This window comes from Lycium barbarum, chromosome 11 (assembly GCF_019175385.1).
Source record: "Lycium barbarum isolate Lr01 chromosome 11, ASM1917538v2, whole genome shotgun sequence".
In the NCBI taxonomy this organism is placed as follows: domain Eukaryota; kingdom Viridiplantae; phylum Streptophyta; class Magnoliopsida; order Solanales; family Solanaceae; genus Lycium; species Lycium barbarum.
This window is the reverse complement of record NC_083347.1, coordinates 7,092,497-7,120,237: the sequence shown is the minus strand read 5'-3', so window position 1 is coordinate 7,120,237 and position 27,741 is coordinate 7,092,497. Positions and strand designations below refer to the sequence as shown.

Genomic DNA, 27,741 nt, shown 5'->3' with positions numbered 1-27,741 from the left:
ACAAAGTGATCATCTAGCCACCTCCAAACTTACGTGTCACGTCAATGCCATGTACATGTCACGTCAGCATTTACGTTTACGCGTTCAATTTTATGCAAGTTGAGGTGCCTCCTTGTGCACACCCAAAGTTGGAGGTCATACTTGTCAGCTACATAAATACTGTCATACATACACTAGCCGTCGTACATACATACAGTCATACATACACTAGTCACGTACATAATAATACAAAAATAATATGCTATAAAAATAAAATTTAGTTATTTTTGTAACAATTTAAAAGTATTGCTAAATTGTTAAAAGTATTGCTAACCGACAATTAAACATGCTAAAATATTTAATTTTTATATTTTAACATGAAGTTGAATTAATGGAAAAAATAGTGAACTAGCTCTGATTTGTAATTAATTGTCACACCCCAACCTAGGTGAAGCGTGATTGGCATCTGGCACCTTACTAGGGCCGAGCAAACCAAACCATATCTCGCATCATCTATGTCTCGAAAGACAAAATAAGGCCAACTTATGAACATAATATCATGCATAAGTAAACACCTGACCGTCTGGGCCAACTTACGTCTCAATAACCAGCAACTCAACATATGCATATATATAGGTACAATGGGCTCACGAGGACGACATAACAACTGACAAGACATGACTAAGCTCTATAGAGGAAACTGTCTGCAAAGCCTCTAAGAACATGACTAAAGTATATAAGTCGGAACAGGGCCCCCGACATACCTATAACATAAAATACATATACAATTCCTGACTCAGCAATGCTTCAGAAAGAAGTGGAGCTCACCAATCAAGACAGGTATCTGGAGGCAGCCTACTGTAGAGGGTCCTCGTCTCGCCTGTCTATACCTGCGTGGCATGAAACAGTCAGTACAAAGAATGTACCCAGTATGTAAGGAGGAAATATAGAATAATAAACATATACTGTAGAGAAGAGGGATAAGAATCAACCTAGCCCTTCTGACTCACCCTTGAGAATCTAGCATATATGTCTCTCTATTCTCTAGTATGCTTAACTACATCTATGTACAATACTGTGGCCCTGACCAGTTTATCATCATAGTGCTATTTGCCCAACTGATCAGTGGTAACTGTCTAATCGGCTATAGCTCGGTGGTAACTGTATAACTGCCCATCCGGTTATCGCGCAATGGTAGAACGCATATCGCAACTGCCCAACTGATCAATGGTAACTACCTAACCGGCCGTAGCTCAATGGTATATAAGGATACATAATTTTCCCGACTGGCCGTAGACTAGTGGTAAGTACCATCAACATAAGAACTATACGCTGCGGAGAAATTCTATACCCTTCTTATGATCGTACATTATCCGTTAAAACCTATATGATTTCATAAAACCCTTAAGCACATTTTTGGGTCCTTAAGATTGCTTTTTGGCTATCTGACCTTAATTCATTCTTGGGTACGTCCTAACCCTTTCTCCTAGCTATCTGACATGTATATATAAAGCATGCATGATAGCTCAAAGAAACACTATGACTCTATCAGAGTGATGTAAGGTCGATATACCTCCGATTACCATCATCGACATATCTCATCTTGAATCAATCAATGACCATAAGATGAGATCAACAACCATAAACAAGACCAATAATCATGAGACAAGGTCAATAATCATAAGAACATCAAGAACGTAAGCTTATGTTATTTCTAAGAGTGGAGGCATTATGGACACCATTTGTATAAGTTCGTATCAATGAGATCATGCCATAAGAAAGAAAGGTACAGCCTTAACATACCTCGTCATCGACTTAACCACTCAACGTCTCTCTTCCCAAGCTCGCAAATGTTATACTTGAAGAATCTTAGCCACGCACAACTTACTTCAAGACCAAATTCATCTAAACTCCAATTGTACCTAAGAACAATCACTTTTTATGAACTAGTTAAGGATTTAGAGCTTGATCTTCTCTTGAAATGATTTGAAATATTTATGGATGATGGAGAGAGCTTAGAGGGTCACTAGGGTTCTATTTTGATGAACAGATGAACCCCAACTTGTGGGAAATGTATTTATAGGCCAAGGAAAATTTTCCACCGACTTAAAGTACGACCAAAATGTACGGGCCGTACTTCAATGTACGTCCAGTACTTTCATCCCGTACTTGGAAGGTCAAAATTCCAACTTTCTGGAAAATTACTGAAAATGAGGTATGGGACGTACAATTTTGTACGGGCTGTACTTTATTCCGTACTTCTCAGAATTGCGATCTGTCAATTGCATTAGAAAGAAGACTTGGTGAACTTGAATTTACATAGGTTATGCATTCCATAACTTGCTCGGAGATATACCTCCCTCAAGTTGGACCAAAAATTCATGTCCAGAATTCAGCCAAGTTTTCCTAAAGTTTCGACAAATTTAGTTCCTTTGATTCACTTGATCCCGGAACCTTTAGACACTTTCTTAGCACTTGTTAAAAGTCTTCCTTAACCTTATAAGTGTTCCATAATCTCTCTAGGCTTACGTTAGTTTACTTCGACGCAAATGACACGAAAATTTCCGAGGTGTAACATTAATATTTAATATTTTGGAAATAATGTATGTCCAAACGCCTATGGAAGAATTTGTTTGAGAAGTATTTTAAGTGATATAATGATTCTTGCTCGAATTTCTTTTTCAAAACAAAATTCAAATCATTAATGTAACTTCCATAATATTAACTTTACAGGTGGAGATTAAGGTACGTTACCCCTAAAGCAACCATCTTCGTCTGCAAAGGGAAATTAATGTGCATCTTTAAACTAATTCAAGGTATGGAAAATAAGTTAAATCGTGACTTGAGTTACAAGGAAATGAGATATTGTTGTCGTTTAATTGCCAATTAGGATAATCTTTGGCTTATGGGTTTTGTATTGGTCAGAGTAAATGATTGTTGCTTAACTGAACAACGACATTTTGAGTGAATTTTTCAAACAGTAACAGTGTTGTGTCGCCTAATTTAGTGGGCAGTCATGCAAAGAGACAGTTAATTATCATATGATTAAAACAAGGCAGAGGCTTTGTAAAAAAGAATTAACAATTGTTTGCTTCTAACTTTTTTTTACCCTATTTTTTGGTGCATTTGCTTCTAACAATATAAAAATCACTAAATTTTACTACATATCAATAAAATCACTCAACTTTAGCCTTTACTTTCATAAAATCACTCAACTAAATGTTTCATCAACGAAATTTGACATGACAATATTAATCAATTTTTTATGCCATGTAGACATGGATCCCACAAATAAAATAAAATAAATTCATATTTTAATTTTGGATATACATTTCAGTTTTTTTTAAAATTTAATGTATAAAAATTAATCCACTACTTTTAGACACTTTATGTGAGAGCTGAGTTGTTAAATTTCAATTGACTCACTAAAAACACTAATGCCAACAAATTTATTTTTAACCTTAGTTCCAACGTATATTAACCAAAAAAATTGTCGTTTTTTTTTGGGTAAAAAAAAAAAATGTTGTTGCTTACAAAAGGAAAGGGTCCAACCGGTCCTATGTGGCCTCTTCCTTTCAGCCAGACCAATAATAACATTCACGTGTTTCTATATAGTCTTTAATTATGATTAATTAATATGTATTTTTATTTTATTTATTTCTTAATTATAATAAACTTCATACATATTGATTTGGTGTAAATTTCTTGTATGAGTAAGTCTTATCTATTAAATAAGATATACGTAACAAAGTAGAAAGATAAGAAAATAGAGATGAAAAGAAAGATTGTAGAAGCTAAAAAGAAGGACAGTGCAATAAATAAATAAGAAAATAATTTCAAGAAAAAGAATAAGAGCACACATAAAAATTATGTAGAAACAACAAAGAAAATGAGTTTTAAATGAAGGGTTGGTGGGTGGATGTTGAGGTATTAGAATATGATTTTTTTAATTTGTGGGGTCCATGTCTACATGGCATAAAAAATTAATTAATATTGTCATGTCATATTTTTTTGATGACATATTTAGTTGAGTGATTTTATGAGAGTAAAGACCAAAGTTGAATGATTTTATTGATATGTAGCAAAATTTAATGACATTGCTAAATAATTTCTCAAAGTTGAGTGACCTTTTAAGATATTTACTCCATTTACAGACCAGTGTAACGGACCGAAAAGCCAAAACAGTGTATCATTTTTGAATTATACTGAGGATAGTTTAATCAAAGACAAAAGGATAGTCGGTTGAAGCCCTGTTAAAATACAATAGTGTAGAAAGCAATATTTCGTTGATAATGTAAATTAAAATTCTTTACTATTTTAACTGGCGAGAATTTTAAACTCGTAAAAGAGAGTTAGAGTACTATTTATATTATGATCCAGAACATATCACATGCCTAGGTAATTAATAACAACATTAACTCGTATGCTCGTGCTAACAAGTACTAGTACTACATACGTATACAATTATTTCACTTATTAGCAACTTACCAAAAATACTCAAGGCTTGCTAATACAATCTTTAAGTTCTAATTTAGGGATAATAATACTTTCGGTCCATCAATAATGGGTAAATTAAGATTTTGATCCTTGTGATATATGAATTAACATATTTAACCTTCAATTAATTAAAATATGTATTTTTGATCCCTTTGGTAGAAAATATGTCATATTTGACCTATTTTTAGAAGTATATTATCCTAAGGGTGTCAAATGGGCCGGGCCAGTAAACCTGGCCCGGCCCAAACCCACTAAGAGGTGTAAGGGGCTGGGCTAGGTGGGATTTATTAGGGGGCTGGGCCGGATAAGGTGGACAGCCCACCAGCCCAGCCCACTAGTAGCCTGGGTGATGGCCCACTGCGGCACCGGCCTGGCCCGACCCACTTCAAATAAAAAATAAAAAAAAATAAGATAAGTACTACATTTATTACTAATAATAAATATTTTAAAAATATTGTATCCCAATAATTAAGAGTCTCTTTTTACGGAGCACATTAGTTTTCTTTAAAATTGTATTTTAAAGCTAGACAATCTTGTTTTCTCAACAAATATACCTTTGATACATTTTCAGTATATAGTATATACTAGATTGTGATAGTACTTATCTCAACAAATATACCTTTGATAAATCATTCAGTTCAATTTCATGTTTTTTCACAAGTGTCTGCGAAACACACCGGTACCCCCCTCCACCCCCCTAATAGGCTAATACCCGACGCTCCGGACTTGTGGAGATATATGTCACCACAATGTTGACATTTAACATGTTCCTCATTTACTCGCTCAAAATGCATCCACACCGCACTTGAAGTTGATCTTCGAACTCGAGGAGAAGGTGGAGGTGAAGTAATGTACACTAGTTGAATAACAAATTTAGATAAAGAGAGAATTGTGGAAGAATTGTGTGAAAATGAAGAAGAGTGGAGGGGTATTTATAGTTTGAAAATATGACCAAAGTGAAGTTATTCATAAATTTAGGGGTTCAAATAAAATTAGCAACAACTAGTTTTTTAAATTTACAACGGCTAACTTTTTTAATTTGACGACGACTAAACTTTTTTTAATTTAGCAATTTTATCATTAGATGTAAATGTTAATTTTATTATTATTAGTAAATGTAAATGTCTATTTTTGTATTAGAACTTAAAAAAAAACCCGACTCACCCACTAACTATAACCCGGCCTAGGACAAGTGAGGGATGGCTCAGTGGTTAAGCACCTCCACCCACGACCGGTAGGTCCTGGGTTCGAGTCACACTGGAGGGGAAGTGTGGAAACACTATAAATCCTCCTAAAATGGGTGGGGAAAAAAAAAAAAAAAAAAAAAAAACCCGGCCTAGCCCGGTTAGCCTGAGGTGTAGCCCCTATCCGGGGTGGGCTGGGCCGGACACCCTTTTCCCTCTCCAAGCCTGGCCGCCAGCCCAATCCCCTAACTTACGGCCCGACCCGACCCCTTGTGGCCCACGTCTAAATGGCCCGACCCGGCCCACTTGACACCCTTAAATTTATCCTTATATATGGAGTAAGTAACAACATAAGTTTAGTAAAAAGTGGAAGGTTAATAATTCTGGATATCGTGAATATTCATAAGATCAAAAGTGTAAATTTCAAATAGTTGAAAGCTAAATGTGCTTAGTCAAATATTACAAGGACTACAATGTACTTAATCAGATATTCCATAGATAGAAGAGCACATTCTGCGCTCTATAGTGTTATTATCTATGGTAGAAACATACAGATAATTTAATTTCGAGTTTGAATTTAAATTTTCTATGCGTGTGTCACATATTATCTTTATTCATTTATGGAGCGAGTTCTTGGCATTTTGCACCCTTAATGTATATCTTCTTTTGTGATTTACATCCTATCATATTATTTTTAATAACTTGCACCCTAATCTCTTTATTTCTTTGCAAAACATAAAATCACTCGTTTTTTCAATTTTTCGTTAAGGGTAAAATAGGAAAAATAATTAATATATCCCAAAATCTTTGAGAGTTGAATATTCTGGCCAAGGTTCATATTTGATCGGAAAAAAATGGAGTTGGCTCCTCTCTATAGTGAGCCATCCCTCCCTACCCTTTTCCCGATTCTCTTTACTCTCCACGAATATAATCCATTAATTCTAACAAAAGAAATCTGTCCTCTCTACTCTTTTGAAAAAATGAGTACTTTCAATGTCCAACAAGAAGTGGTACTGTGGTAGTGTTTCATTTAAGATGATGATAACTGCTGAAATCATCTGCTCATAACTTTTCTGCAAATGAAAATCTTGAACCACATAAAATATTGTTTGGTAAAAAAATATAATATTGCACAAAAAAGATGACATAAAAGCTTTTGAGATCTGCCATGGCTGAACCCACTTTTCTTCTTCTTCCCCTAATTTTTTTTTCTAATTACAGCATAATGTCATTTTCGTAGATGAAAAAACATTGGACTTCAAGTAAAGATCACGTTTTTGATTAATTTTAGTTGACTAGTTTTAATCGGCACCGCAACGTTCTATACTTTTTTTTTTTTTAATCTTAAGAATTTAAAAGAAAAATAAAGTTAGGGAGATATTAATTACTATCTTTCCTATTTTACCCTCAAGAAAAAATGAAAAAAAGAATGGTTTTATCATTTTGCAAAGAAATACAGAGATTAGGGTGCAAGTCATTAAATAAAATAAGATAGGGTGTAAATCACAAAAGAAGACATACGTTAAGGATGCAAAATGCGAAAAACTCTTTATGGAGCAGGCCGACTTACTATATTTTTTTATTTGTTCTAGGTGATGATTAATGATTAATTCTTACCTTATAAATCTGATCAGTTCGGAATCTAAATGATCCAAAAAAAGTTGAGAATTAACTAGGTCAACCATAAATAAATAAATAAAAAGTTTGTGTTTGAGTTAGTAAGGAGAAGAAAAAACATCATTTGACCCCTAAACTTGGCACGAAAACTTAGTTTAGCAACTAAACTTAAGTTATATTTATTTACCCCCCTTAACAACTTTCAAGTTAATTAAATACCCCCTTACGTGACCTGGACTAGTTGAGATCTGGGTGGTGTTCACCACTCGCCTGGTGATTGGTCCATGTCATTAAATATTTTTTAATTATTTTTATTTATTTAATTTTTCTCTTTCTTCTTCATTCATTCCCTTTTCTCTTTCTTCTTCTTTCTCCTCATCCTCACCACACTTGTAGCAACCACTGCCACTGCCGCCGCCGCCGCCATCACGACCTCGACCACCACCTCCTTAAATCAACCTAACTGAAAAATCCCATCTTTATCAAAGATTTTCTTTTATTAATCATATTTCCACATTAATTAATTCCTAATCAATTATTAAAATTCCTAAATCACATTTTTTTCAACATTAACTCTCACCCACCTGCCCCCACCCACCAACCTTTCTTCTTCTTCAACCCCCTCCCCCTCTCCCGGGCCACACAGCAGTCCATTTGAATTTCATTTGAAGGGCAGTTCGTGCAATTCAACTGGGCTCCATTTTAATTTATTTGTTTTTATTTCCTTTCTACTCATATTTTTCATTTTCGTAAATTGATATTTGATAATGTCTTCACCTGAAAAAGCATTTACTAGCAGTCACCTACATAATAAATTTCCGGCCAAACCCATCTACTTACCTTTTTATCTTTTCTTTCCCATTTTTTTAAATGTGTGTGTAAAACCGCCTAACTAAGCATCAAATATGTCGTTGGATATAGCTATTGTATTGGCAACAAAAAATTAGATCTTGCATCATTTTAATGGCGTGGGCGGAGGGGGGCAGGAAGAAGGTGGGTTGTGGAGGCATGGGGGTAGGGTGGGGGAAGCAGCAAGAAGAAGGTGGATTTGGTTGGAGGTGGGGGGGGGGGGGGGGGGAGAGGGGGGTCGTGTGCAGAAGAAGGAATGGAGAAGGTGGGTTTAGTTGGGGGTGGGGTGACCGCAGCTTCGGTGGCGGCAGTGATGATACCTGGGTTGGAATTTGTGGGTGAGGAAGAGGGGTATAGAATTTGTGATGAAGGAATGTGAAGATGACAAATATGGGATTTTTCAGTTGGGTTGATTTGTTGACCAAGATATTTTCCGGTGAAATTCCGGTGAGGAAGGTATGGTAGTGGTGGTGGTGGATAAGAAAGAGAAAAAAGAGAAAGAAGAAGAAAGAGAAAAGAATAAAAAAGGAAAAATAAAATATTAAAAAAGTATAATCAAGTATAATAAATTGTCATCCAATTAGAAGAGGACATATGTATAGCTGGAATCATTTTTAGTGTATTTTTTCCCCTTCCACGCGCTTTTGAAAAAGTTATCACACTTTCTTGCCATGTCACCCGCTAAGGGGGGTATTTAATTAACTTGAAAGTTTTTAAGGGGGGTAAATAAATACAACTTAAGTTTAGTTGTTAAACTAAGTTTTCGTGCCAAGTTCAGGGGTCAAATGATGTCTTTTTTCTGGTAAGAAAGCTAAGTTGGACCGAATATGTATAAGTTAACTATTGAATTATTGTTCGAAAAAGAGACCACTCAAATCTCAATGTGAATATACTGTATTTGTTAGCTTACGTTAATTCTTAGAATTTAATAAGGCATCTTTTTTTTCATTGTTTTCTTGTAACTTACATTTGGCATCATCTTGAATCTTCATGTTTTTATTTTCTTTATAAAAAACGAATAAAGTTCCTGCCATGATGGTGACCAAATTAAGCCATGACTCGCTGGATCTTAACGACTTGATATATTACTACTCCATCTTTCAAAGATATTTGTTTGTTTCATACTTTCATTAATGCCTCATCGGTACGATGAAATAATGGAGTAACATGACAGCTCAAACTTCTAGTAGTACTTAATTTAGGATCAGACTAATCTGAATTATAAGTTTGTTTAGATGGTTGTTACCTTGTTTACTCTATTTTATCGTATTGTTATTTTAAATACAAAATTCATTTTAATTGTTACTTAAATATATTATATTGTATTGTTTATGTAACAATCGATGAAAAGTGTGGTATATTTTATTTAATGACTAATCTGGTGTGATCGTGTAGCTTATTTTTTTTTCTTTCTTTCTCATCTTGCCCTTACTTATTATTTAATAATTTTATTTTATTCTTTACCAAACTTTTTTTTAGTAATAAAACTATCTTGTAACCTGCTTTTTCTTAGTTATATTGTAAGTCTTCAGATTGCATGGCATTATGAAACGACGAGAAACCATCTATCCAAATTATTCATCAAAAGAATACAATACATATGATATTTCATGAAAAAATGTGTACAAACAAGCTGAACAACAATTATGGGGAAAAAATGTAAATTTGATATATACGCGTGTTAACATCTTATTTTTATGCTGAGTGAATAAAAAATATAGGAACAGATTCGATATTAGGAAATATGGAAAAAGGAAGTACAGCAGTGAATTCCGTGAATAACTTAAAATGTTTTTTTCTAACTATATTAATTCCTTAATAGCAATGTACAAAGTGTGAAAAAATGTATACTTTCAGGAATAGCCATGGACACTTCAATATAATAGAGAATCTACTTGCCTTGTGTGTTTTTCAGAAGGAAACAAAAAAAAAAAAAAAAGAGGATCTACAAATTGTCAGTTATATTCAGTGAATTTTAAGCAAAAGATATAGGCTTTAAAAGGACCTCGTAAGAAATGAAGAAATTGACTAAACTATAGGGAGACGATTAATAAATTCAGTATTCTGTAAATAGACACTTTTTGAGAAAATTGCAGTTCAATGTAGATATAATAAATATATAATCACTTCAACAGTATATCTTTTGGGAAGGTTCACTGTACATGGTTATAAATCGAATCAATAGCCATTGGGTTTACAAAAGTTACAACGTGAATGATGAGAGTCCTAAACTAATGTATACTCCTCAATATTTTATTCTTACACTTCATTTAAAAAGAAAAGAATGAAATCAGCGTTGGATTTATTTTTTAGCCACAATATCGAATACTTAAATATTTCTAAGGGGAAATGGTCATATTTACCATTGAATGAGCAAAGTGGTCTAGCCATTTTTTAATGGCTAATTCTTAGAAACCAATTAGTCTCTAATGTCCGTGTTTAGCACAAAGTTAAGCCACGTGTGATCGCGTTTAGTACCAGCTTTAGTCTCGATTGATGATTCATTTTCACAAAGAAGCATGACAATGAAAATACTTATCCTCCTGTTGTAGCAGGTAATGGAAATACTCTACGCATTCCATTAGTTATAGGTAAATTTCATTAATGATGACATAATTATAATTTTTCATCAAAGTCATATAATTATATTTTGTAACAAAAAAATCACAAAACTAATTTTATCCTAATAACACAAAAGTCATAACTTATCACTTATCGGAAGGTAGAGTTTTTCGGCAATTGTGCATTTTGTATTAGTAGGGTGAAAGTTTTGTGATTTTCTCTTACAAAACATTTTTTTTCCCCGTAAAAGTCCACTGATGGTGGATGGTGGGATTTAGGCCAGACCCCAACCGATTACAAAACACAGTTATGTGACCATTAATGAAACTTACCCCATAATTATATTAACATTCCAATAAATAACTTAAATTAGAGACACCTATTCAAAATTTTAGTGAAACATTAAATTTCTTATCTTAAATCTGCTTTTCGGGAAAAATACCAATTGAAATAAGGGATCCAAATTGAACTATATAATAATAATATTGCCCTCATATTCGTTACGCATGGAAACATTTTTCATTTACATTTTCAGAATCGCCCTCAATAATCCATATGTTCCATGAAACAGCGACCAAAAACACAGCATAAAGTGTTGACAAGAACTAAAACAGTGTAAAGTCATGTCATTTTTCGTATAAAGGCAGAATTTCCAGTAAATAAAGGTTGAATTTTACAGCCTGTGAATCAAATCATTTTTTACTTTCCACGTCAAAGATTTATATGTTGAGTATGCACTGATAATTGATCACTACTTTACTAATACACTTATTTGGGGACAAACACATATACGCAGACGAATCCGATTCCCTCTCTAGTCTATCCATCATCCATTTAATTAAACAAAATAAAGGGAGGTTCCTAATTAAATATTGCGGTTGAAAAGGGAAAAAGAAAGCAAAAACGAGATTTTAAGTCATTTACGTGCTCAAATATAAATTAAAAACACAATATTTGTCATGTCAGGGTGACATGTTTAGGAGCTAAATCTTTGTTAAGAAGTGTCTAAATAATCACTGATCACAATTATGCCAATTCTGAGGGGCTGTCTAGTGTTTAGGAATTTAATCAATATATAATGAGTTGATTAACAGCTTAAGGCTTGAAAAAGATAACCTTTAAAAAAAAAAAAAAGAGATAGTACATTTGAAATAAAATTAAAAAAAGTAATAGTAGTAGCTAGGGGACTAGGAGTAGCTTTCTTAGTACTGGAAAATATACGTGACAGTTACCAAAAGTCTGATATGCCAAACTGTACCTATATGTGTAGACATCATATTAAATCACCTAGCATTAGTTTCCCCCAACAATTGGTCAATGAATATTAAAATCCCTAATCAGCTTTTTTTGAAACCTTAATCATCCTTCGTCCACAGTTTAAAACCTGGCTACCAAAACCTCCCTAACAAGTTGATTAACGATTAATCTAGGAAAAAGAAAGACCAGGAAAAGAAAAAAATGTATTCCCGGTTGCGGAGGTAGAATTTTCACCTAAATTTTTTAATATATAAAATACACATATAAAGTATTTTTGTAACATTTTATATACAACGTGATTTTTCAATAAAGGGGGTCCGAGTGAACTCCCTTCTGCCACTCTAAATCCAACCTTGCTTAATTTCTCTGTTTCAATATATATTATATTATTTGATCGGACATAAATATTTTATAAAGTTACTTCTTCCGTCTCAATTTATGTGATGTAGTTTGACTCAGCACGGGGTTTAAGAAAAAATGACGATTTTTGAAATTTGTGATCTAAAAGAAGTCATAGATATTTGTGTGACTATAAATTATTCCATTACGATAAAAGGAAAAAAATTAAATTAAATTAAATTATTTCTTAATATGCAAATGTATCTTTTTTTAAAAACAGGCTAAAAAGAAAATTGCATCCACCAAATTGGGTCACAGAGAATAGTATTTTCTTAAAATAACTCTTTTAAAAAAAGATAAATTGGGACAAAGCTACTAGTATAGGGAGTATAGGAGCAGCAATATTAGAGTGGAGAGGTATATAGATATTTGATAGTTCCAAAATCTGAGGTGCCATGTGATTGACATATGGAAAGGAGAACTAAGAACTAAACTAAAGAATGTCTTGGTTTTGGCAAACCTCGGAGTGTGGAAGAGAGAAATAGATATTTTTGCATATATTTTAGTGAGTTAAAGTCCTTTTATTTATTGCAGAGCTAGCCAATAATAATCATGAGATCTAGCAGAACACACCATGTTCTACCCTCACATGAAAGAAAGTGAGAGTATGAGATTAGAATATCATTTAATAATAGCCAATTCCTTAGTTTGAAGTTTGAACTTGATGAAGTCCAAAGATGGAAAGGGTGACGAATTTTCGTTGGATTTGTAGTCAATATTTTTGTCCTTAACCGAACGTGTGTTTGTATATTCGTCTAGTATGTCCATTGTTTTATGTCTTTCAATGTACCCCAAAAAATGTAAGACTTTCTGTACTATAGGATGGCAATTCTTTTCCTTTTTATTTTAAGAAAAATATTTAAATTTATACCTGCCGATGTACAAAACACCTTATGAATTTTACTCGCCGTTATACTTTAGAATCGTTTCTTACCTTTATCATTAGCAAATTAAATCATCTAGCATTTTAATTTGACTTTTCAAGAATTTCTAGAGTGAATTTCGGAAACGAGGTCTATATTCCCATCTACTTTTAACTATGCTTAAAATAACTTTTTATTATTTTTTCAGGTTGAAGTTCCGCTAGCTACAGTCAAGTATAAAATAATTTGTTAGCAATAAGAGTATAAATGATCCCAAAATATAACGGAGACTCAATTTATATAATACTTTTTCCTTTTTAGTCAGTCCAAAATAGAATGACACATTTTTTATATTCAGTGGTAATAAATTTAACTTCAAACTTCCACTATCTAAAAGAGATGATTTAAAACTATATAAATATTTATAGTTTATTTAGACCACAAAGTTAAAAAATCTTACTTTAATTCTTAAATTTCGTGCTTAGTCAAACATATCATCCATAAATTAGAACGCAGGGTGTAATATATTTAGTATAGCCAGGAAATATTTTCGACAGTATTTTATCTCTGCATTGTTTGAGTTACTATTCGGTAATAGGCCACTTGCTAGCCTGCAAATTAGTCTTCAGTTACATGCCACCAATGAAAATATAATGTTCTCTGAATCTGTATTCAGAAATGGAGATTGGATATGACTAGTTGATCGAGAGCGATGAATTACAGTACTATTGCTGCAATGGCATGTGATAACCACATGTCCAATTGAAGAACAGCAGAAGAAGATGAATAATAACGCTCAGTAACAACTGATTACACAATTATTAATTTTGTTTCTGGAATGTGGATATAGAGCATGGGGACTTATTTGTGGTATCCTTTTCAGAAAAGCTTGTGCCTGTCTTAGCTTATATATATCCCTATTTTCTGAACAATCCCTTTCTCTCTCAAACCTATCCTTATCCTCTTTAATTTCTCTCGAACGACATGCCTTTGTTTGATATGAAAATGGACTCTGGGTCTAATGCAATTAGATAGTCGAGAAAATAATATTAGGTCGTAATATCATGTACAATAAAAGTGTATTAGTCATGCAGTCTCTGATTCCGATATCATAATAAAAACTTTGGACTTAACTCAATTCGAAAAAATTAGATATCATATGAGGAGATAAACTGTCATTCCACGTGAAACTACTAACACTTTTTTCTATAATAGTGATATGATCAAGTAAGTATTTTAGACGATTAGTGCGTAAAATTTTAACTCTTATATATCAACGTCCAGATAAAGAAGAAAGGGATATGTAAATTCTGATAGAATCCTGCTACTCTTATCGCCATAAGTCCCATACTCAATAAATAACAAGAATCTGGCCATATATGCCATGTTTGACGAGTATTTGCACCAAGCCATTATCCAAAGTAAATCGTAGCCTTTTCTTTTCTGTTTTTAATTTCAAGAAACTGAAATGGCCACGTGATTGAAGGGCCAAAAAGACAAAAGTACTACTCCAATTTAGGATGTCTTTAACGTGAAAAATAAAAACATCCTAAGTTGGAGAGTACGGTTTCTCACAAAGTTCCATGTAGAAAAACTACAGACACAATGATCATCCATCTGTTTTCAGACTTTCCTCTCAGGAAACCATTATTTGATTGGCTCCCCTCCTCCACAAATTTGATATAGAATGTTTTGTTTTTTTTTGGTTGGTAAAAACATGTTTGCATATGTTCATGCACCTCTTTTATAATACCTCCACCTAGATAAAGACACAAAGAAATTAATTTGAAATCTAGAGTAGTTATTATACTGAATTTGATTTTTTATTTTTATTTTTTTTGTATAATCATGTAGTGTTTTTGAATCTACTGTCTGAATAATCTATATTTACGTCCCATAGAGGTTCATTTAAGGAGAAACGCTCCTTATCAGAGATTTGCCTATTTTCAAGATTGAACCCTATCTCTGATTAAGAGTAGAGGGATGACATCCATTTCACCATATTCCTTGGTGGTATATTATACTGAATTTGATAAAAGAATAAAATCGTTCGTTTTAAATGTCAAATTAAGCTTCAATAAATTATATTAGTTTGGATTATTTACTGGAAAAAAACTTTTTGTACATGTAAAAATTATAAAACAGTTATTACTAATATTTCGGATCCAACTAAAACAAAATGAGGTTATATATTTTTCAAATGAATCGAGCTTGACCAAATTATGATGTTAATGTGTACCTTAGTTAACGCAAATCGAAGTAAACCAATTGATTTTTTCCCTTTTAATTGATTAATATAATTACTCCACTTAACTAGGATAGCTATAGAAGCTAGCCTATGCTGGTATATATTCTTCTGACTTCTGTTCTCTGTCAGATTTATTAGCTAGTTTATGCAAAAATCACAAGATGAACATTAAAAATTAAACTAAAACCATGGTAATTATCCCATTTGCTCATAGAGTTCATTGGATTCCTCTTACATTCACATTAAATTCTTAAAAATAAACAAAGGGGGTAGTTGGGGGTAGGGTGGGGGGTGTATGGGCATCACCAGAATTCAGAGTAATTTAAGTTATTCAAGAAAATGGAGTTCTCCTCATGTTTGGGTTGTGACCTTTTTTTGCCATTAAGTGCCTTTCTGGTTAGTATTCCTCACTGGCCATTGGCCCCTCTGTTCCCATCTACTAAGTATTTTTTTTTCTTCTTATTTTTCAACATGTATATTTAATCTGAATCTTTGTTGTTCAGAAAAGATGCCTCTGGCATTACCTTTTGTTGGATTTTGAGTTAAATTTTTGGTTCAGACATCCACCTTTTAGGAAAAAGGATTACATAAAATAATAATTGCATGTACATCAAAGGACAGAAATCGGTATGTCAGAATGCTTAACTGGCTAGATTAGACCTAACCTCAACTCAGGACAAAAATTATTCATAATATATATTTAAACTAATCCAATAAATACAAACATAAAGAAATTTTCTTATTTTATCACTGATCGTAATAAATTAATATAATTTAATGTAAATATCACTACTCAAGAAAATCCCACAGAAACAAGTTCATTAACCACTTTTCACTCTATTTTCATAAAATAGTCACCGTTACGAAGTTTCAAATTTCACAAATTAGAGTGCCAAATAGGACTATCAAATATGGAGCTTTAGAAGAATGTTGTCCAAGAATTCCTCATGTGATATTTGACAATTGGGCTTGCCATAAATATGCTGACCATGGTCTCGTGAATATTGACTTAGGATGCTCTACAAATCATAAATAAAGAAGGATCTACACACTAGCTGCTCCTTAATTTAGTGGGTCCTCCTTCACCACCCTAAAGAGGAAAACATCGAAAATATAAATAAAGAAACATTTCATTTTCGAAATAACACTGTAAAAATATTCTGTCAAGTTGTCTTATACGTGAATTTTGTTTACAATGATATTTCTTCTATTATACTTGAGCAGAAGTGAATCCAACATTTAAATTTTATGAATTAACTTTTAAAGTTTTAGCATTGAATTTGTTGTATTTTTTAATGTTAGGGGTTCATACTATTTGTTTCAATTCTAGTAAATTTATACTCCAGTCAAAGATATTGGGTTCAGATGAAAAAGAGGCCGCAACAATCCGCCTATGTAGCCAAGCCCCCATTTGGGTGCATTCATTTCTAACTTTTGAGAGGAATCCAATTATAAACATTGACAACTACAGCATTAGAATAAATTTAATTACAAAGCCATTTCTTAACTCCATCATTTGTCTCTCTTCTTTTGGTGAAATTCCTCTAAATTAGTTTGCGTAACAAGAGAAGAATTTCAATGACCTTTCACATTTTTAGAAAATGAAATCCATCTAAAATGTCCATAATATGCATAGTAAATCAGTTGACTCAAAGAGTCTTAAGACTCAGAAAGCCAGAATCCAACATAACAAATAAAAAAAGCTTAGTATTTATTAGTACCTGTATAGTTTTTAGGTCTGGCAAAACAAAAAGTAAGTTTGATGAAGAGGTGCTACCGAGGTGGAAGTGAGTCGTTCAGTTCTACTGGGCTAATCTGTCAAGTAGACCAAAGCTTGCCTAGTAACCGATAGGCCCAATTCTTGAGAACCCAGGTGATTCTTTTTGGGCAATTTGCAGGATTAACCTTCGCTGAGGGTGGTCTTTAATATTTGTCCCTCAAATTGGTGATCTTTAATTTTTGTCCTCTGCCTTTGCAAATTCTGCCTTGGGCCTTAATGTAGAATTTGCAAAACTGTTGATGCAAATTCCGCCTTAAGGCCCAAATTCTGCCTGCATGGACAGATTTGCAAAATTCTGCTGCAAGGCAGAATTTGCAAAGGCAGGGGACAAAACTTAAAGACCACCAATTTGAGGGACAAAACTTAAAGGCCACCAATTTGAAGGACAAAAATTAAAGACCACCCCAAATGAAGGGCAATGCCAAAATTCTGCCTTTAAGGCAAAACTCTGCCTAGTGAATCCAAACTCTACCTTGAAATTTTTTTTTAAATTTTTTTGACTGAGCTGGAGTTTCGAACCCGAAACCATGGAATTTTTAGCGAAGGACAAAAATTAGAGACCACCAATTTGAGGGCCAAAAATTAAAGACCACCCTCAGTGAAAGGCAATCTTGCAAATTGCCCCAGGTGATTTACACTATTTTCTTGCACAGATTCCCTTCAAAGGCGCCGGTCTTTAATTTTAGTCCCTCAAATTGCTGGTCTTTAATTTTGACCTTCGCTTCAAAAAGTGGCCGAAAATATCTCGAGGTCCTTGGTTCAAACCCATCACTTAGTTTTTCTTTTTTTAAAAAAAAAAATCGCAATGCAAGACTTCATGAAAATTCTGCCTTAAAGCAAAAGCGGAATTTGCCTTGTGATTTTTTTCTTGTTTACTGAGCCGGGTTCGAACCCAGAATCTCAGGGTATTTTAGGCGAAAAGCAAAAATTAAAGACCAGCAATTTGAGGGGCAAAAATTAATGACCACCCCTGAATAAGGCCAATCGTGCAAATTGCCCGATTTACACGGATGGCATTGAAGTGGAAGGTTCTGAACTTTTACTTCGCTTAGCCCATGCACAACTTTTCAAGTTTAACAATAACTTTTTACTTGAAGTTGTGTCCCAGCAAGCGAGGATTAGAATATCAAAACCACCCCTTATCAAGAATTAGAAGAAGAAGATTTAAGCACAAAAAAATGGAGGGGGGTTTGACTAGTTTTCAATTACTTTGCAAACATTGGTTATATTCCAAACAACTCTTAACAGTGGATATCCATGAAAATCATCCTCTTTTTCCACCCTTTTTCAATTGCCGAAAAGAAAAAAAGTAAACTTGGATAAGGTGCGTTGTACCAATTCCTTGCAAATGTATAGCAAAAAAATACACCTTTTCATGATTCTGGTTTGCTGAAAAAACCAACCATTATCATGATTTACAATTGACTTCTAAAAACCTTGTACTGTTCATAGATAAACATTAGTACTACTATCTTTTCCTCCACAGTGCATCAAACAAGTTCTAGGACCTCAAAATTACAACTGTGTGATGTACTCAAACAAAATATTTGCAGTATCAAGTCTCTTGCTCCTACAAACTACCCCCATAGTCTCCCATAAATCTCCTATTGCTACAAAACTCTGATCTATAAATGCAACAACCGCCGGAATAAATTATATTCCTCAACTACTGTTACACAGGTAACTTACAAAATGAATGTGTGACATTTCGCAGAAGCAATTTTCCAGCAGCAACATTGACTGAGCCCATTAACCAAAAGGAATGAATCAATCTGTAAACATTTGCCAGCCTATGTGTTTGATGGCAATGAGCTCTAATCATCCTCATCTGATGGCAGAGTAGGACTCTTGGAGCAGGCATCTTTTGCATGAAGTTCCAACATTTTCTTCTCAGGGTTACACAGCCCTAGAGGATAAAGTTAAGTCAAGAAATGGTATCAGCTAGTTTGCAAGAACAAGTATTGCAAGTTATTTAACTTTTGCAAGAGATCTAAAGCTGGTGTAAGTGATGATTTAACTGCCCAGGTAAAAGGCAAGAATCTCTTATAGAAGATGTAAAAGGGTAAACTTCACCTTATTTAAAATAAAATAAAATGTAAAAGGGATTATGCAAAAAAAGAACTGGTCCACTAAGATTCACATTTGCACAAGGAGATCGAGATTAAGATCAAGAAATCAAGTGTTAAGATGCTACAAGAAACAGATACCAACATATTTCCACGAGTAAAATTATCAATGTATATTTCTTCAGATAATAGTATGTATCCAATATTCTTTTACTAAAGTAAGTGTCATTTAAGGAAATGTCCAAAACTAGCAGTTTGCATCTACAGTGCTGCACATTCAAATTCATGAACTAACATGTATCAAAACATAAGATTATTCGTCATTGGTCCCCTGCTGCATGTTCAAATTCATGATCTAATGTTCATCAAAGCAAAAGTTCATTTGGCCATTGATCCCCGACAAAATATCAACACCGGCACACATGTGAAGCACTGATTTTCAAATAAGAGGACAAACCTGAACACTTGGGAATGTCCCACACAGCAATGGATGAAGGAGTACACTCTGGTTCACATAGTTGTCGGTTATCCTCATGATTTACATTCATCGCAAGCATCCAGGAACCAATAGTAACATCCTCATTGCTAAACATTCGGAAACTGAAAAATTAACAGCAAGGGAGATGGCTTATCAGCTATTATGCTTTTTGACTGGGAATTAGCGCAGACACAAGGTTTAATAAAAATAGAGAAAGAGGTACTGAAAGCACTGTGATGCGTAATACGTATCCAGCTTTTATAATAAAGATCTTACGCTATCTTAATTTATTATTCAAAACACCAATTAAGATTTTCAATTTGAAGAATTAATTGATAAAGACAACTTAAATATTTATGGTAAGTGTTGCAAGAGAATGGCATGATAGATGAAAATGCAACACATTAAAAAAAAAAAAAGAAAAAAAAAAAAAAAGAACAGAAATATAAGAGTGCTACACGAGTGTTATAAGAGAACAGACCTAACAAAGTGAAAAGATTTTAGTTTATTCTTCACGTTTGTTAGTTTATAATGAAGTTAGGGTCTTTTTTTTTTTTTCTTATATGATGAGAAAAAATAAAGGTCTGCCGTCTGCCTAGGCCAACCTGGCAGGCCAATAGGAACATATTCCAAAAGTAATATATTCAACAGCAGTAAACAGGACCTACTACTAACTTTCTGAAAATAAAAATGTATGGAGTGACAGTGTGCACTTCAGGATAGATCTTTTTATTTTTTAATACAATGGTAACATAATTTATGCACTTCAGGATAGATCAAAGACAGGATTTTGTACAAAGCCAGCTAACTTGCCTGTTGTTCCTGAGGGCAACCAAACTCACAACAACATCAGCAGAAAGAGCATAAATAGGACCATAAGCGTGGAGAAAATACTCCTTCCCTAGCATATATCCAAGTGGTTCATACCTGCATCAGTTTCACAGAGGTTATAATTTTGCTAAGAACATGCATGGAAAATTATAGTATAACGAAGAAGTATCTTCACATAATATTTTTTGACCCATAGAAAGCAAATGAGAGAGTCAAGAAAAGTCCTCTGATGATGTTGCAGAATAAAGAGATTCGTATCAAATAAATGCCACAAAAGATATGTACAATAGAACAATACAAGGAGGAAAATAATCGAAGACGGAAAGGAGTTTCACATAATGTAGGTTTACACCAGATCTACCTTGAGACTATGCCTATTTACCTTAGTTTTGAATGGGCAACCCAATAATATACAAGAGGAGATTACACGGTGTATGTTACTTGCGGATGATACTGTGGCAATTGTAATAACCAGAAAGAAAGTCAACAGCACTCCAGGGAGATAGGGTTTAGGATAAGCAAAGGTAAGATAAACTAAATGCATTACAAGTTTAGCCTCTGTCGGAAGAATGAATAAAGTGATACTAGACGGGATTATAGTGCTAAATGTAGACAACACAGTGATCTCAACTCAGTTTGCAGGAGAATGGCATGACATTTAAAGATGTCGCAAATAAAATTTAAATAAGTGGCTGAAATAGAGGAGTGCTACAGGAGTTGGAAGATTTATGCAAAAGTGAAAGCCAAGTACAATTGGAAGCCAACAATACCTATACTGTAGTAAATGTTGAGTCTCTAAGAGCAGCTAACATATCCACAACAAAACCTTTTTGAAATGGTGATGTCAAAGATAGATATGTTGTCATATTAAATTATACAATATTAATTATGATCACAAGCGACATGAGCAAATTAGCACGTCATCTGAGATGGTTTAACCATATCTTACGTTGACATTTAAATGCTGTACTATATATAATGATTAAAGGTGTTAAAATGACGAGGTACACATAAAATCACATAGAGAATAATGGTCTCAAATAATTTACACATCTAAGTTCCATCAGTTTTTGCGTTAAAAAAGACTATAATGGAAATAAATGATTTAAATAGACAATATTTACTAGTTGGAATTAAGTCTTAGCTGTGTTGATAAAAATTTCATTTACAATAACTTCATTGTTTGCCAAGAGTCGTTTTAGTTTGGTTAGGAACTTTATGCCACAATATGGATATATATGAGATTGAGAAACCTCTAAGTTGTATTTAGTTGTCAATGTGGTGTTCATAAGTTTTAGATTACACCACATTGACAACTAAATATAACTTTTTGGATTTCAGATTACAGATGAGATTTATTTATCAGAGCATATTTGACTTCTCTCCACAGAACCCAAACAAACTTTATGTACTTTATCCCACCATCATCACGGGCTTCACAGCATGTACAGCGGGCAAACATACTGCTAATGATTAATATCTTTATCCCCTTCCATCCTCCACACACACACACACACACAAAAAAAAAAAAAGGGTTAATTCATTTGCTAGTCGTCCAGTAAATACCCGATTTTTCACCCTTTCCGCAATGAAATTCATTTACTTGTAGAGAAAACAGATAGGAGAGAATTCGTAAAAGCAGAATGGAAACTGTGGAAGACACAAATGCATTTTGGCATCTTGTTAGCTACATTATCATCCTAGATTTCTAAAATCCTACCTTTAGTTAATATCATTCATCTAAACAACTAATATTACGCTTGTTGTTTAGTACCCTCCTTTCCAGAAAGAGTCCAGGGGTGATGAGGTGCTCGCCCTAGCTCTTGAGTGTCTACACTTAAGCGCATCTATGCAAGGTGCAGCATCCAGCCTAGTGTCCTTAGCTTAAACAAGACTGATATTAGTCTGCCTACATCTTCACCTCTTTTATCCATTAATATAGTTCTCTGTTTTAGTGCAAGGATTTATTACAATCTTTTAGATTCACTGCCATGGTCTGTTTAAGAGTCAAGATTGAAACATTAAGTAAAGTGTGATTTTGTGTAGTAGCTTGGTCGGCCACCTAATTCAGATTGTAAGTACTTACTTCTAAGTAGGCCTGTGCACGAATCGGTTCGGTTCGGTTTTGGCCATCATCGAGTTGAAATTTCGAATTTCGACTTTCTAAAATTCTCAACCAAACTCGATCCATTCTAGGTTCAATTTGATTCGTTTTTTATTATTTCGGTTCGGTTACACAAATCGATTTGTTCGGTTTATTCGAAATTTAAACAAGCAACTATTTCATTTCAGTTTTAGAGTAAACATAACAAAAAATAATGAGATCCTAAACTTGCAGCCTTATAACCAAGACATTAACCAAGAAAAAACCATAAACTTGCAAGCATAATAGCATATAAATAGCAAAACAAGAGCTTGACAACTTGTGCAAGCATACAAATCTGCCAACACCACATTACATATACCAAATTAGTCACTAGTGGCATATAAATTCGGTTTGTTCGGATCGGTTCGGTTGATAATTGAAGCAAACCGTAACCGAACCGTTAAACCGTAATATTTTACAATTGCATTTGTAAATCGAAATCGAATTGTATTATCCAAATTAAATTATCCGAATTGTTTCGAATCGGTTCAGAAATTCGGATTGAACCGATTTGTGCACAGGCCTACTTCTAAGCAAAACATAGTCAAACTCTGATCTTATTAGTCATAATACTGAAACACAACTAGGAATCAAGGGACTAAGTTTTACTAGTATAGGGCAAATAAACTACTCCCTCTGTTTCAAAATGTTTGTCTTACTTTCCTTTTTAGTCTGTTTCAAAAAGAATGCCTCTTTCCTTTTTTGGCAATTCTATAATTCCAACTTTCCACATGGCATGTTTAAGACCACAAGAATTCAAAAGTCTTCTTTACTTTCTTAAACTTCATGTCAAGTCAAAACTAGACAAACATTTTGAAACGGAGGGAGTAGATAACAACAATATACTGGGAATCTATAAGCATGCAGGCAACTTATTAGACTCACCATTTGAGCTTGGGGTCAGTAAAAACTGGACCCTTTTTCATGCATCCAAGGTATGTTTGTGAGTGAGGACGCTCTTTGGCCAAGAGCAGTGAAAGGCGATCTGTAACGGAAAATTAAAGCAACTCTATTACATCAAAATTATAGAAAATGGTAAATGCAAAACATAAACCGCAAGTAAAGAACAGTAAGAATAGAAAAGCTTCAAAATTCTAATTACCTGGCCGCAAGTATATGTCGTCATCAGCTTTAACATAAAATTCAGAATCATAAAGTGCATAGGCAGCTTTGAAAAAAGCTATGCTGCAAAAAACAACTTGAGTAAGTATAGGTAACCAAAAAAAAAAAGAGAGAAGATTATGAATTACACGAGAGTAGCCAGAACTAACGTTTTGTATGGGAGCTTACTGTACTGTTCTTCAATGTCTAATAGTAAAAAATCATCATATTCTGCTATCTCTTTCTTGAGCTCTGCCATTTTGGATTTATCACTTGTTCTACCAATTACAAATCTAAAAGCCAAGCCAGTGGCTTCTTCTAACCTGCATTTTCATTTCTGGCTTTTAGCAAAGTATAGACTTATGAAATGCATAGAAAACAAGCAGCACAACTTCATATAAACATAATGAATAATGGAATAACATTACTCATTTGTGAATATTTGGCTCTAAGTGCTTAGCGAAAATGGAAAACAGCTTCTTCTTTTTTTTTTTTTTTTTTTGGCAAAAGAAGACAGAAAAGGTCTCGCCTTTTGGGTATATATGGCAGGAAACTATTAGTTCAATTCAACAAGAGCATGATAAAAGTGTCTATTAATAACTCAACTTCCACATGCTAAATCAAGAAAATGTCTTATAACCACATGTCATATGCATCAATTTATTACCAGTGAATCGTGATACACAAGCAGATAAAATCACAAGACTAATGCTACCGAGAAATAAAAGAAAATGATACAACATTCATAACATTAACTAAACCAGATTTTACATTTGATGATTAACAGAAACAGTAAATACTCCAAACACCTCAGGCTGAGTTTCAATAAATTGCATACTTATTTAGCTAATAAGAATATCAAAATGAAGGTAATTCTCACATCCATAGCTTCCATTGTGTCTTTTTCTTAGCTAAGTTTGTATTAATTAAATCAAATCATCAAAAATTACCCTCTATGTCTATTTTGAAGATATATACACCACGTAGCCCATACTTTGAGTTTGTAACCCGATTTAACTCATATACGCGTATAAACACCTTTTATACACTTTATACAAGGTCGATGCATTATGTATAATACTTCCCCCCAGGTATAAAATGTCGTAGATTGGGCTCCGTCGTGTAATAATTTTTAAAAAACTGTATATTCTTGAAAATTTCCCCAATAAGAAATCTCAGAGCAGATCAATAAACTAAAGATTTTATTTTTTATTTTTACATTCATTACAAATTTACATAGAAAGAGGTAATACTTTGAAGCCCTTGATTTCGATATTGTGATCTTAAACTACAAATACGTTAAATGTACCAAAATGTCCTTTACCCCCTGTTTGGATGGTGGTTTCCCGTGGTTCATTAATGTATGGTTTTCTATGAAACCGTGTTTGTTTCCATTGTTCTTAAAATTATGTGGTATGGTGTTGTAAACTCGTGGTTCATTCCATGGTTATACAACCATGAAAAGTCCCAATTTTTGTAACCATAGATTTGATGGTTTTTCCGTGGTTACATATTTCATTTCTCCATTATATCCCACCTCACCCCCACCCTAACACTGACCCCCACCCCATCCCTGCCCCACCCTCCACCATCCATCCCACCCCATCCCTGCCCCTCCCTCCACCATCCATCCCACACCACCCCACCCCACCCACCCCCGCCCTACCACCCACTCCCACCCCCAACTACCCCACTCCTCTACCACCCACCCCAACCACCACCCACTACCCCTCACCACCGCCCAACCCCACCTCACAACAACTCACCCACACCCTACCACCCACTCCCCCCACCCTTATCCTACAACCACCCACCCCTCCACCACCCCCACCCACTACCCCTCACCACCATCCAACCTCACCCCCACCCTCATTCCATAACCACCTACCCCTATCCCTCCACCACCCCTACCCACTACCTACTTATTTTTTAAAGTTCCTATTTTATTCTTTACCTGAGTTTTATTAATATATATAAACTAATTTCTAATTAAGAGTTAAGGGTATTTTAGTAAACTTACAAGTTATTATACAGTACCATACAGTCAAACCAAACAATACAAATGTTATTAAACCACAACAAACGATACAGTCTATCCAAACATGGTGTTCATTAATACAGTACAATATAATACAACACCATACTGTACCATACCATACTGTACATTAATGAACCACGGGAAACAACCATCCAAACAGGGGTTAATCTAGTTGACTTTGACACGTGTAAAGTTTAAGTTCAAACTAAAGAGGTGCCAAAAAAAGAAAAAGAAACATTCTTTTTCAAACAGACTAAAACGGAAAGTAAAATAAATAAAGTACCTTTGAAGGCCTTGATGATCAGATGGAAACCAAGTTTTCCTCAATGATCTGCGACGACCCGTTGACCCGAACCCGGTTTGAATACCAACAAAGCCCATAACTTTATGCCTTTTTTGCCCTTCATCTAAAACCCCATTATCATCTTTCCCAGTAGCTCCTCCACTTTTATCCCATACAACTGAAACAGATCGAGGTTCTGCATATTTACATTTTGACCCCAAACTTTGTCTCGAAATTGCAATAAAACCGAAAACAAATCCAGCTAAACCGATTAAGGAACAGAGAATCAGGACCGTTGATCTACGGGAGTAGACGGATGTTGAAGATGGCCATGCATTGAAAGATTTTGGAGATGAAGGCATTGAAATGTAAAAAAAAAAAAAAATGTTTTTTTTTTTGGGATTTAAATTTAAAGCTGAAAAAGAAATGGTTACAATTTACAGAGATTGAATGTTAAAGGTTTAGATGGGTTTTTATGGGGGGAGAAGAGTAAATTTTACGTTTCAAATTGGTGTGTTTGGGAGTTGAGATTTAGTAATAGCTCTCATTTTGGAAGTTTTATTTAAGTTAAAAATGTACATTCTGTTTGTTGATTTCTTGCAAAATGTTAGGCCAGTTTTTGTTTTCCTATTCTTTTGTCTCTTTTTGGAATTATTATAGTATTTATGTACTTTCCTAATCTCTCTATTTATTTGTTTCTCTGCTTTTGACTTTTTTTTTTAGGGTTAAGGATAAAAAAAAAAAACACATCGAGTATTACATTTTTTTTTTGTTTTCTATCTGAACTATTAGGTGTGAGAGTTTTCTATCTAAACTATCACGAACTAGTTTGTAAAAACACACTTCAACTATCACTTGCTCACTTTTCCTAGTTGAACTATCACCGACAAGTTTGCATAACACATCTCAACTATCAATTTTTGAAGTGTATTTTAAAAACTAGTTGGTAATAATTTAGGTACGAAATTCTCACAACTGATAGTTTATGTCTGTTTTGCAAACTAATTGGTATAGTTTAGATAGGAAACTAAAAAAAAAAGTTAATACTAAAGTGCGTTTTTGTCCATTATCTTTTTTTTTTTTTAATCCCATCAAAAATATATTGAGACTTATGTTTTAAGTATGTAACGTTATATTTGTTTCTTCTTCCTTTTTTTAGTTTATTTGGTAATGAATGGAAGCAGGCTCGAGAAATGTGAGAAAAATAATATTTTCTCCAATCTCTTTTACATGTCGTCAAAAAAAAAATTGTAATACTCCAAAAGAGAAGGTCTTTGATGAGACGAGAACTATACACTTGTAGGGGTAGTAATTAGTAAAGTTGAAAACATGAAGCTACAAGTAGGCTATCAATAGTCAGAGAAAGATACTCACAGGGAGGATCTTTGTAGGGTAAAATTGTAAACTCAATGCTACAGTTTTTTTTTTTTTATTAAACCAATTCCATAGACTACCATTGTCTATGGCCATTGGGGGGTTTGGCATTGACCCCTACCTTGTTAATAAGATTAGCAAAAATATACATGGGAGGAGGGCTACGCCATGACTCCCTCTATTACATTT

General features: G+C 33.9%; 1 protein-coding gene across 1 annotated transcript; it reads right to left on the bottom strand.

The window, feature by feature from the left end:
• Positions 1–18,489: 18,489 nt before the first annotated feature.
• Positions 18,490–26,815, bottom strand: LOC132617660 (probable beta-1,3-galactosyltransferase 14). The gene is made up of 7 exons (XM_060332713.1): positions 26,179–26,815; positions 24,028–24,180; positions 23,859–23,941; positions 23,642–23,741; positions 20,593–20,706; positions 19,759–19,901; positions 18,490–19,141 (listed from the first exon to the last, which is right to left on the bottom strand). Exons 1-7 carry the CDS (start codon positions 26,538–26,540, stop codon positions 19,050–19,052), a joined length of 1,047 nt encoding a protein of 348 aa, XP_060188696.1. The 5' UTR covers positions 26,541–26,815; the 3' UTR covers positions 18,490–19,049.
• Between the last annotated feature and the right edge of the window lie 926 nt (positions 26,816–27,741).

Coding starts and splice junctions, on each gene's coding strand:
- LOC132617660 (XM_060332713.1), bottom strand. CDS start 26,540: ATGCCTTCATCTCCAAAATCTTTCAATGCATGGCCATCTTCAACATCC. Junction 24,181..26,178: donor GATCATCAAGGCCTTCAAAG/GTACTTTATTTA, acceptor ATGAAAATGCAG/GTTAGAAGAAGCCACTGGCT. Junction 20,707..23,641: donor ACTGACCCCAAGCTCAAATG/GTGAGTCTAATA, acceptor AAACTGATGCAG/GTATGAACCACTTGGATATA.